At 35.8% G+C, this 12,758-nt stretch overlaps 1 protein-coding gene across 1 annotated transcript in view; it reads left to right on the forward strand.

Moving 5' to 3' along the window:
- LOC128185451 (fibrillin-2-like) overlaps positions 1-12,758 on the forward strand; it is a 62,792-nt gene that overhangs the window by 26,049 nt on the left and 23,985 nt on the right. The window contains 18 exon segments of the mRNA XM_052855044.1: positions 593-706; positions 981-1,094; positions 2,004-2,117; positions 2,392-2,505; positions 3,416-3,529; positions 3,804-3,917; positions 4,833-4,946; positions 5,221-5,334; positions 6,245-6,358; positions 6,633-6,746; positions 7,662-7,775; positions 8,051-8,164; positions 9,080-9,193; positions 9,466-9,579; positions 10,500-10,613; positions 10,886-10,999; positions 11,920-12,033; positions 12,309-12,422. Of these exon segments, the coding sequence (XP_052711004.1) occupies positions 593-706; positions 981-1,094; positions 2,004-2,117; positions 2,392-2,505; positions 3,416-3,529; positions 3,804-3,917; positions 4,833-4,946; positions 5,221-5,334; positions 6,245-6,358; positions 6,633-6,746; positions 7,662-7,775; positions 8,051-8,164; positions 9,080-9,193; positions 9,466-9,579; positions 10,500-10,613; positions 10,886-10,999; positions 11,920-12,033; positions 12,309-12,422 (2,052 nt within the window).

Here is a 12,758-nt window from a genome sequence, read left to right on the forward strand (position 1 = left end):
CCTACTGCGTATCTTATACAGGGTATTTGTTTAAAATGCAATGTCACCAATGATAGAACATATGGTTTGTAGTTGTTCCTTTTTAACGTTCGTTCGGAATGTTGCATTTGGTTTGTGAGTTGATTTCAAAAGGAGAAATTGGAAATGTGACATTTGTGTTGTGTAGCGTAAGAGAATAGATGCCTTTTACGATCATACTATTACATTTTGAAGACTACGAGACGCAGCATTGCAGAAGTCTAATTGATATTCAAATATAACGGAGTAATTTCATGGACGTATTAATTGTATCAAACCGCACAAATGGTAAAGAATGTTATGTCAAACGTTCCTAAAATTTGAGTTTATTTATCCGGATTTATTTTTGTTTTCCATCTTTGGTTAAATAGAGTTCGCTATTTGTGATTGATTGACTGTTGTGTTTTCATTTCAAACTCTCAGATGCTCTTAGAGGAGACGATTTTGTAACTAAGAATATGTTTTGGTTTTGAAGGATGAACACGAATGTAGTAGCGAATGCAAACAGTGGTGACCAACATATTTCATTTATATCACGATCAATGATTTTGTTTTTTAACTGTTGAAATTGCAGATATTGATGAGTGTTTCCCTGATCCCTGTCAAAACAACGCAACCTGTACAGACCTTATCAACGAGTACCACTGCAATTGTGTTCCTGGATATAATGGAACAAACTGCGAAAACGGTAAGTACTGCTAATGCGGTATTTGTTTCCGATCCAATGGTACACCATGCAAGGATTGCATTTTATTTGTAATATGTTCAAGGTCTGTGTGTTGATGCACACCATTCTAGCTGTGGAGAGTGAGAAACAAATATTGATGTCTCCTCAGTGTTTGATTAATATATCATGGTAGTGACGATGGATGAGGGTGGAAATGTCACATGACACATATGAGGACGAGACTTTAAAGATTTGTGTTTCTCTGGGAATAACAAATATGTTTATGAAATTGCAGATATTGACGAGTGTTTACCAGGTCCCTGTCAGAACAATGGAACTTGTACAGACCTGCTCAATGACTACAATTGCAGTTGTGTTCCTGGATTCAACGGAACAAATTGTGAAAACAGTACGTACTGCGTATGCCTAATTTGTTTTGAATGAATTACTATAAATTGTAATGTGTTCGAGTTGTTAGTTGCTTGTAAATATCTTTTGAGTCAATCAAATGAAATATTGGTGTTAGCGGCGGAGTCGATGGTGTTTTTCTTGTCGACACATGAGGTATCTAAGATGGAGCGAATGTAGCTTGAGATATGAGAGTTTGGGACCTTGTTATCAATAGTAATCAGTAAAGTCTTATTCAGAATTGCAGTGAACAATGAGTCCCTCTCGCATATTTGTCAAAAAATCAGGACTTGTACAGGAGAAAAGTGCTATTGTGAAAATAGTGCCTACTGCGTATCATAAATAGGGTATTTGTTTAAAATGTAATGTCACCAATGATAGAATATATGATTTGAAGTTGTTCCTTTTTATGGTTCGTTCGGAATGTTGCATTTGTTTGTGAGTTGATTTCAAAAGGAGATATTGGAAATGTGACATTTGTGTTGTGTAGTGTAAGAGAAAAGATGCCTTTTACGATCATACTATTACATTTTGAAGACTACGAGACGCAGCATTGCAGAAGTCTAATTGATATTCAAATATAACGGAGTAATTTCATGGACGTATTAATTGTATCAAACCGCACAGATGGTAAAGAATGTTATGTCAAACGTTCGTGAAATTTGAGTCTATTTATCCGGATTTATTTTTGTGTTCTTTCTTTGGTTAAACAGCGTTCGCTATTTGTGATGGATTGACTGTTGTGTTTTCATTTCAAACTCTCAGATGCTATTAGAGGAGACGATTTTGTAACTAAAAGTAACTTTTGGTTTTGAAGGATGAACACGAATGTAGTAGCAAACGGTGATGACCAACATATTTCATTTATATCACGATCAATGATTTTGTTTTTTAACTGTTGAAATTGCAGATATTGATGAGTGTTTCCCTGATCCCTGTCAAAACAACGCAACCTGTACAGACCTTATCAACGAGTACCACTGCAATTGTGTTCCTGGATTTAATGGAACAAACTGCGAAAACGGTAAGTACTGCTAATGCGGTATTTGTTTCCGATCCAATGGTACACCATGCAAGGATTGCATTTTATTTGTAATATGTTCAAGGTCTGTGTGTTGATGCACACCATTCTAGCTGTGGAGAGTGAGAAACAAATATTGATGTCTCCTCAGTGTTTGATTAATATATCATGGTAGTGACGATGGATGAGGGTGGAAATGTCACATGACACATATGAGGACGAGACTTTAAAGATTTGTGTTTCTCTGGGAATAACAAATATGTTTATGAAATTGCAGATATTGACGAGTGTTTACCAGGTCCCTGTCAGAACAATGGAACTTGTACAGACCTGCTCAATGACTACAATTGCAGTTGTGTTCCTGGATTCAACGGAACAAATTGTGAAAACAGTACGTACTGCGTATGCCTAATTTGTTTTGAATGAATTACTTTAAATTATAATGTGTTCGAGTTGTTAGTTGCTTGTAAATATCTTTTGCGTCTATCAAATGAAATATTGGTGTTAGCGGCGGAGTCGTTGGTGTTTATTTTGTCGACACATGAGGTATCTAAGATGGAGCGAATGTAGCTTGAGATATGAGAGTTTGGGACCTTGTTATCAATAGTAATCAGTAAAGTCTTATTCAGAATTGCAGTGAACAATGAGTCCCTCTCGCATATTTGTCAAAAAATCAGGACTTGTACAGAAAAAAAGTGCTATTGTGAAAATAGTGCCTACTGCGTATCATAAATAGGGTATTTGTTTAAAATGTAATGTCACCAATGTTAGAATATATGGTTTGTAGTTGTTCCTTTTTAACGTTCGTTCGGAATGTTGCATTTGGTTTGTGAGTTGATTTCAAAAGGAGATATTGGAAATGTGACATTTGTGTTGTGTAGCGTAAGAGAATAGATGCCTTTTACGATCATACTATTATATTTTGAAGACTACGAGACGCAGCATTGCAGAAGTCTAATTGATATTCAAATATAACGGAGTAATTTCATGGACGTATTAATTGTATCAAACCGCACAGATGGTAAAGAATGTTATGTCAAACGTTCGTGAAATTTGAGTTTATTTATCCGGATTTATTTTTGTGTTCTTTCTTTGGTTAAACAGCGTTCGCTATTTGTGATGGATTGACTGTTGTGTTTTCATTTCAAACTCTCAGATGCTATTAGAGGAGACGATTTTGTAACTAAAAGTAGCTTTTGGTTTTGAAGGATGAACACGAATGTAGTAGCAAACGGTGGTGACCAACATATTTCATTTATATCACGATCAATGATTTTGTTTTTTAACTGTTGAAATTGCAGATATTGATGAATGCTTCCCTGATCCCTGTCAAAACAACGCAACCTGTACAGACCTTATCAACGAGTACCACTGCAATTGTGTTCCTGGATATAATGGAACAAACTGCGAAAACGGTAAGTACTGCTAATGCGGTATTTGTTTCCGATCCAATGGTACACCATGCAAGGATTGCATTTTATTTGTAATATGTTCAAGGTCTGTGTGTTGATGCACACCATTCTAGCTGTGGAGAGTGAGAAACAAATATTGATGTCTCCTCAGTGTTTGATTAATATATCATGGTAGTGACGATGGATGAGGGTGGAAATGTCACATGACACATATGAGGACGAGACTTTAAAGATTTGTGTTTCTCTGGGAATAACAAATATGTTTATGAAATTGCAGATATTGACGAGTGTTTACCAGGTCCCTGTCAGAACAATGGAACTTGTACAGACCTGCTCAATGACTACAATTGCAGTTGTGTTCCTGGATTCAACGGAACAAATTGTGAAAACAGTACGTACTGCGTATGCCTAATTTGTTTTGAATGAATTACTATAAATTGTAATGTGTTCGAGTTGTTAGTTGCTTGTAAATATCTTCTGAGTCAATCAAATGAAATATTGGTGTTAGCGGCGGAGTCGATGGTGTTTTTCTTGTCGACACATGAGGTATCTAAGATGGAGCGAATGTAGCTTGAGATATGAGAGTTTGGGACCTTGTTATCAATAGTAATCAGTAAAGCCTTATTCAGAATTGCAGTGAACAATGAGTCCCTCTCGCATATTTGTCAAAAAATCAGGACTTGTACAGGAGAAAAGTGCTATTGTGAAAATAGTGCTTACTGCGTATCATATACAGGGTATTTGTTTAAATTGTAATGTCACCAATGATAGAATATATGATTTGAAGTTGTTCCTTTTTATGGTTCGTTCGGAATGTTGCATTTGTTTGTGAGTTGATTTCAAAAGGAGAAATTGGAAATGTGACATTTGTGTTGTGTAGCGTAAGAGAATAGATGCCTTTTACGATCATACTATTACATTTTGAAGACTACGAGACGCAGCATTGCAGAAGTCTAATTGATATTCAAATATAACGGAGTAATTTCATGGACGTATTAATTGTATCAAACCGCACAAATGGTAAAGAATGTTATGTCAAACGTTCCTAAAATTTGAATTTATTTATCCGGATTTATTTTTGTGTTCCATCTTTGGTTAAACAGAGTTCGCTATTTGTGATTGATTGACTGTTGTGTTTTCATTTCAAACTCTCAGATGCTCTTAGAGGAGACGATTTTGTAACTAAGAATATGTTTTGGTTTTGAAGGATGAAAACGAATGTAGTAGCGAATGCAAACAGTGGTGACCAACATATTTCATTTATATCACGATCAATGATTTTGTTTTTTAACTGTTGAAATTGCAGATATTGATGAGTGTTTCCCTGATCCCTGTCAAAACAACGCAACCTGTACAGACCTTATCAACGAGTACCACTGCAATTGTGTTCCTGGATATAATGGAACAAACTGCGAAAACGGTAAGTACTGCTAATGCGGTATTTGTTTCCGATCCAATGGTACACCATGCAAGGATTGCATTTTATTTGTAATATGTTCAAGGTCTGTGTGTTGATGCACACCATTCTAGCTGTGGAGAGTGAGAAACAAATATTGATGTCTCCTCAGTGTTTGATTAATATATCATGGTAGTGACGATGGATGAGGGTGGAAATGTCACATGACACATATGAGGACGATACTTTAAAGATTTGTGTTTCTCTGGGAATAACAAATATGTTTATGAAATTGCAGATATTGACGAGTGTTTACCAGGTCCCTGTCAGAACAATGGAACTTGTACAGACCTGCTCAATGACTACAATTGCAGTTGTGTTCCTGGATTCAACGGAACAAATTGTGAAAACAGTACGTACTGCGTATGCCTAATTTGTTTTGAATGAATTACTTTAAATTATAATGTGTTCGAGTTGTTAGTTGCTTGTAAATATCTTTTGCGTCTATCAAATGAAATATTGGTGTTAGCGGCGGAGTCGTTGGTGTTTTTTTTGTCGACACATGAGGTATCTAAGATGGAGCGAATGTAGCTTGAGATATGAGAGTTTGGGACCTTGTTATCAATAGTAATCAGTAAAGTCTTATTCAGAATTGCAGTGAACAATGAGTCCCTCTCGCATATTTGTCAACAAATCAGGACTTGTACAGAAAAAAAGTGCTATTGTGAAAATAGTGCCTACTGCGTATCATAAATAGGGTATTTGTTTAAATTGTAATGTCACCAATGATAGAATATATGGTTTGTAGTTGTTCCTTTTTAACGTTCGTTCGGAATGTTGCATTTGGTTTGTGAGTTGATTTCAAAAGGAGATATTGGAAATGTGACATTTGTGTTGTGTAGCGTAAGAGAATAGATGCCTTTTACGATCATACTATTATATTTTGAAGACTACGAGACGCAGCATTGCAGAAGTCTAATTGATATTCAAATATAACGGAGTAATTTCATGGACGTATTAATTGTATCAAACCGCACAGATGGTAAAGAATGTTATGTCAAACGTTCGTGAAATTTGAGTTTATTTATCCGGATTTATTTTTGTGTTCTTTCTTTGGTTAAACAGCGTTCGCTATTTGTGATGGATTGACTGTTGTGTTTTCATTTCAAACTCTCAGATGCTATTAGAGGAGACGATTTTGTAACAAAAAGTAGCTTTTGGTTTTGAAGGATGAACACGAATGTAGTAGCAAACGGTGGTGACCAACATATTTCATTTATATCACGATCAATGATTTTGTTTTTTAACTGTTGAAATTGCAGATATTGATGAGTGTTTCCCTGATCCCTGTCAAAACAACGCAACCTGTACAGACCTTATCAACGAGTACCACTGCAATTGTGTTCCTGGATATAATGGAACAAACTGCGAAAACGGTAAGTACTGCAAATGCGGTATTTGTTTCCGATCCAATGGTACACCATGCAAGGATTGCATTTTATTTGTAATATGTTCAAGGTCTGTGTGTATATACACACCATTCTAGCTGTGGAGAGTGAGAAACAAATATTGATGTCTCCTCAGTGTTTGATTAATATATCATGGTAGTGACGATGTATGAGGGTGGAAATGTCACATGACACATATGAGGACGAGACTTTAAAGATTTGTGTTTCTCTGGGAATAACAAATATGTTTATGAAATTGCAGATATTGACGAATGTTTACCAGGTCCCTGTCAGAACAATGGAACTTGTACAGACCTGCTCAATGACTACAATTGCAGTTGTGTTCCTGGATTCAACGGAACAAATTGTGAAAACAGTACGTACTGCATATGCCTTATTTGTTTTGAATGAATTACTATAAATTGTAATGTGTTCGGGTTGTTAGTTGCTTGTAAATATCTTTTGAGTCAATCAAATGAAATATTGGTGTTAGCGGCGGAGTCGATGGTGTTTTTCTTGTCGACACATGAGGTATCTAAGATGGAGCGAATGTAGCTTGAGATATGAGAGTTTGGGACCTTGTTATCAATAGTAATCAGTAAAGTCTTATTCAGAATTGCAGTGAACAATGAGTCCCTCTCGCATATTTGTCAACAAATCAGGACTTGTACAGGAGAAAAGTGCTATTGTGAAAATTGTGCTTACTGCGTATCATATACAGGGTATTTGTTTAAATTGTAATGTCACCAATGATAGAATATATGATTTGAAGTTGTTCCTTTTTATGGTTCGTTCGGAATGTTGCATTTGGTTTGTGAGTTGATTTCAAAAGGAGATATTGGAAATGTGACATTTGTGTTGTGTAGCGTAAGAGAAAAGATGCCTTTTAAGATCATACTATTACATTTTGAAGACTACGAGACGCAGCATTGCAGAAGTCTAATTGATATTCAAATATAATGGAGTAATTTCATGGACGTATTAATTGTATCAAACCGCACAAATGGTAAAGAATGTAATGTCAAACGTTCCTAAAATTTGAGTTTATTTATCCGGATTTATATTGTGTTCTTTCTTTGGTTAAACAGCGTTCGCTATTTGTGATTGATTGACTGTTGTGTTTTCATTTCAAACTATCAGATGCTCTTAGAGGAGACGATTTTGTAACTAAGAATATGTTTTGGTTTTGAAGGATGAAAACGAATGTAGTAGCGAATGCAAACAGTGGTGACCAACATATTTCATTTATATCACGATCAATGATTTTGTTTTTTAACTGTTGAAATTGCAGATATTGATGAGTGTTTCCCTGATCCCTGTCAAAACAACGCAACCTGTACAGACCTTATCAACGAGTACCACTGCAATTGTGTTCCTGGATATAATGGAACAAACTGCGAAAACGGTAAGTACTGCTAATGCGGTATTTGTTTCCGATCCAATGGTACACCATGCAAGGATTGCATTTTATTTGTAATATGTTCAAGGTCTGTGTGTTGATGCACACCATTCTAGCTGTGGAGAGTGAGAAACAAATATTGACGTCTCCTCAAGTGTTTGATTAATATATCATGGTAGTGACGATCGATGAGGTTGCAAATGTCACATGACACATATGAGGACGAGACTTTAAAGATTTCTGTTTCCCTGGGAATAACAAATATGTTTATGATATTGCAGATATTGACGAGTGTTTACCAGGTCCCTGTCAGAACAATGGAACTTGTACAGACCTGCTCAATGACTACAATTGCAGTTGTGTTCCTGGATTCAACGGCACAAATTGTGAAAACAGTACGTACTGCATATGCCTTATTTGTTTTGAATGAATTACTATAAATTGTAATGTGTTCGGGTTGTTAGTTGCTTGTAAATATCTTCTGAGTCAATCAAATGAAATATTGGTGTTAGCGGCGGAGTCGATGGTGTTTTTCTTGTCGACACATGAGGTATCTAAGATGGAGCGAATGTAGCTTGAGATATGAGAGTTTGGGACCTTGTTATCAATAGTAATCAGTAAAGTCTTATTCAGAATTGCAGTGAACAATGAGTCCCTCTCGCATATTTGTCAAAAAATCAGGACTTGTACAGGAGAAAAGTGCTATTGTGAAAATAGTGCTTACTGCGTATCATATACAAGGTATTTGTTTAAATTGTAATGTCACCAATAATAGAATATATGATTTGAAGTTGTTCCTTTTTATGGTTCGTTCGGAATGTTACATTTGGTTTGTGAGTTGATTTAAAAAGGAGATATTAGAAATGTGACATTTGTGTTGTGTAGCGTAAGAGAAATGATGCCTTTTACGATCATACTATTACATTTTGAAGACTACGAGACGCAGCATTGCAGAAGTCTAATTGATATTCAAATATAACGGAGTAATTTCATGGACGTATTAATTGTATCAAACCGCACAAATGGTAAAGAATGTAATGTCAAACGTTCCTAAAATTTGAGTTTATTTATCCGGATTTATATTGTGTTCTTTCTTTGGTTAAACAGCGTTCGTTATTTGTGATTGATTGACTGTTGTGTTTTCATTTTAAACTCTCAGATGCTCTTAGAGGAGACGATTTTGTAACTAAGAATATGTTTTGGTTTTGAAGGATGAAAACGAATGTAGTAGCGAATGCAAACAGTGGTGACCAACATATTTCATTTATATCACGATCAATGATTTTGATTTTTAACTGTTGAAATTGCAGATATTGATGAGTGTTTCCCTGATCCCTGTCAAAACAACGCAACCTGTACAGACCTTATCAACGAGTACCACTGCAATTGTGTTCCTGGATATAATGGAACAAACTGCGAAAACGGTAAGTACTGCTAATGCGGTATTTGTTTCCGATCCAATGGTACACCATGCAAGGATTGCATTTTATTTGTAAGATGTTCAAGGTCTGTGAGTTGATGCACACCATTCTATCTGTGGAGAGTGAGAAACAAATATTGATGTCTCCTCAAGTGTTTGATTAACATATGTTAGTGACGATCGATGAGGTTGCAAATGTCAAATGACACATATGAGGACGAGACTTTAAAGATTTCTGTTTCCCTGGGAATAACAAATATGTTTATGAAATTTCAGATATTGACGAGTGTTTACCAGGTCCCTGTCAGAACAATGGAACTTGTACAGACCTGCTCAATGACTACAATTGCAGTTGTGTTCCTGGATTCAACGGCACAAATTGTGAAAACAGTACGTACTGCGTATGCCTAATTTGTTTTGAATGAATTACTATAAATTGTAATGTGTTCGAGTTGTTCGTTGCTTGTAAATATCTTCTGAGTCAATCAAATGAAATATTGGTGTTAGGGGCGGAGTCGATAGTGTTTTTCTTGTCGACACATGAAGTATGTAAGATGGAGCGAATGTAGCTTGAGATATGAGAGTTTGGGACCTTGTTATCAATAGTAATCAGTAAGGTCTTATTCAGTATTGCAGTGAACAATTAGTCCTTCTCATTATTTTGTCTAAAAATCAGACCTTGTACAGGAAAAAAGTACTATTGTGAAATAAGTGCCTACTGCGTATCATATACAAGGTATTTGTTTAAAATGCAATGTCACCAAAGATAGAATATATGGTTTGTAGTTGTTCCTTTTTATGGTTCGTTCGGACTGTTGCCTTTGGTTTGTGAGTTGATTGTAAAAGGAGATATTGGAAATGTGACATTTGTGTTGTGTAGCGTAAGAGGATAGATGCCTTTTACGATCATACTTTTACATTTTGAAGACTACGAGACGCAGCATTGCAGAAGTCTAATTTATATTCAAATATAACGGAGTAATTTCATGGACGTATTAGTTGTATCAAATCGCACAAATGGTAAAGAATGTTATGTCAAACGTTGCTAAAATTTGAGTTTATTTATCTGGATTTATTTTTGTGTTCTTTGTTTGGTTAAGCAGCGTTCGCTATCTGTGATGGATTGACTGTTGTGTTTTCATTTCAAACTCTCAGATGCTATTACAGGCAGGAGATGATTTTGTAACTAAGAATAGGTTTTGATTTTGAAGGATGAAAACGAATGTAGTAGCGAATGCAAACAGTGGTGACCAACATATTTCATTTATATCACGATCAATGATTTTGTTTTTTAACTGTTGAAATTGCAGATATTGATGAGTGTTTCCCTGATCCCTGTCAAAACAACGCAACCTGTACAGACCTTATCAACGAGTACCACTGCAATTGTGTTCCTGGATATAATGGAACAAACTGCGAAAACGGTAAGTACTGCTAATGCGGTATTTGTTTCCGATCCAATGGTACACCATGCAAGGATTGCATTTTATTTGTAAGATGTTCAAGGTCTGTGAGTTGATGCACATCATTCTAGCTGTGGAGAGTGAGAAACAAATATTGATGTCTCCTCAAGTGTTTGATTAACATATGTTAGTGACGATCGATGAGGTTGCAAATGTCAAATGACACATATGAGGACGAGACTTTAAAGATTTCTGTTTCCCTGGGAATAACAAATATGTTTATGAAATTTCAGATATTGACGAGTGTTTACCAGGTCCCTGTCAGAACAATGGAACTTGTACAGACCTGCTCAATGACTACAATTGCAGTTGTGTTCCTGGATTCAACGGCACAAATTGTGAAAACAGTACGTACTGCGTATGCGTAATTGGTTTTGAATGAATTACTATAAATTGTAATGTGTTCGAGTTGTTCGTTGCTTGTAAATATCTTCTGAGTCAATCAAATGAAATATTGGTGTTAGGGGCGGAGTCGATAGTGTTTTTCTTGTCGACACATGAGGTATGTAAGATGGAGCGAATGTAGCTTGAGATATGAGAGTTTGGGACCTTGTTATCAATAGTAATCTGTAAAGTCTTATTCACTATTGCAGTGAACAATGAGTCCTTCTCGCGTATTTGTCTAAAAATCAGGACTTGTACAGGAGAAAAGTACTATTGTGAAATAAGTGCCTACTGCGTATCATATACAGGGTATTTGTTTAAAATGCAATGTAACCAAAGATAGAATATATGGTTTGTAGTTGTTCCTTTTTATGGTTCGTTCGGACTGTTGCCTTTGGTTTGTGAGTTGATTGTAAAAGGAGATATTGGAAATGTGACATTTGTGTTGTGTAGCGTAAGAGGATAGATGCCTTTTACGATCATACTATTACATTTTGAAGACTACGAGACGCGGCATTGCAGAAGTCTAATTTATATTCAAATATAACGGAGTAATTTCATGGACGTATTAGTTGTATCAAATCGCACAAATGGTAAAGAATGTTATGTCAAGCGTTGCTAAAATTTGAATTTATTTATCTGGATTTATTTTTGTGTTCTTTCTTTGGTTAAGCAGCGTTCGCTACCTGTGATGGATTGACTGTTATGTTTTCATTTCAAAGTCTCAGATGCTATTACAGGCAGGAGATGATTTTGTAACTAAGAATAGGTTTTGATTTTGAAGGATGAAAACGAATGTAGTAGCGAATGCAAACAGTGGTGACCAACATATTTCATTTATATCACGATCAATGATTTTGTTTTGTAACTCTTGAAATTGCAGATATTGATGAGTGTTTCCCTGATCCCTGTCAAAACAACGCAACCTGTACAGACCTTATCAACGAGTACCACTGCAATTGTGTTCCTGGATATAATGGAACAAACTGCGAAAACGGTAAGTACTGCTAATGCGGTATTTGTTTCAGATCCAATGGTACACCATGCAAGGATTGCATTTTATTTGTCAGATGTTCAAGGTCTGTGAGTTGATGCACACCATTCTAGCTGTGGAGAGTGAGAAACAAATATTGATGTCTCCTCAAGTGTTTGATTAATATATCATGGTAGTGACGATCGATGAGGTTGCAAATGTCACATGACACATATGAGGACGAAACTTTAAAGATTTCTGTTTCCCTGGGAATAACAAATATGTTTATGAAATTGCAGATATTGACGAGTGTTTACCAGGTCCCTGTCAGAACAATGGAACTTGTACAGACCTGCTCAATGACTACAATTGCAGTTGTGTTCCTGGATTCAACGGCACAAATTGTGAAAACAGTACGTACGGCGTATGTGTAGTTTTTTTTTGAATGAATTGCTATAAATTGTAATGTGTTCGAGTTGTTAGTGCTTGTAAATATCTTCTGAGTCAATCAAATGAAATACTGGTTTAAGCGGCGGGGTCGATGGTTTTTTTCTTGTCGATGCATGAGGTATCTAAGATGGAGCAAATGTAGCTTGAGATATGAGAGTTTGGGACCTTGTTATCAATAGTAATCAGTAAGGTCTTATTCAGTATTGCAGTGAACAATTAGTCCTTCTCATTATTTTGTCTAAAAATCAGGACTTGTACAGGAAAAAAATACTATTGTGAAATAAGTACCTACTGCGTAT

Source organism: Crassostrea angulata, chromosome 5 (assembly GCF_025612915.1).
Source record: "Crassostrea angulata isolate pt1a10 chromosome 5, ASM2561291v2, whole genome shotgun sequence".
Lineage (NCBI taxonomy): Eukaryota > Metazoa > Mollusca > Bivalvia > Ostreida > Ostreidae > Magallana > Magallana angulata.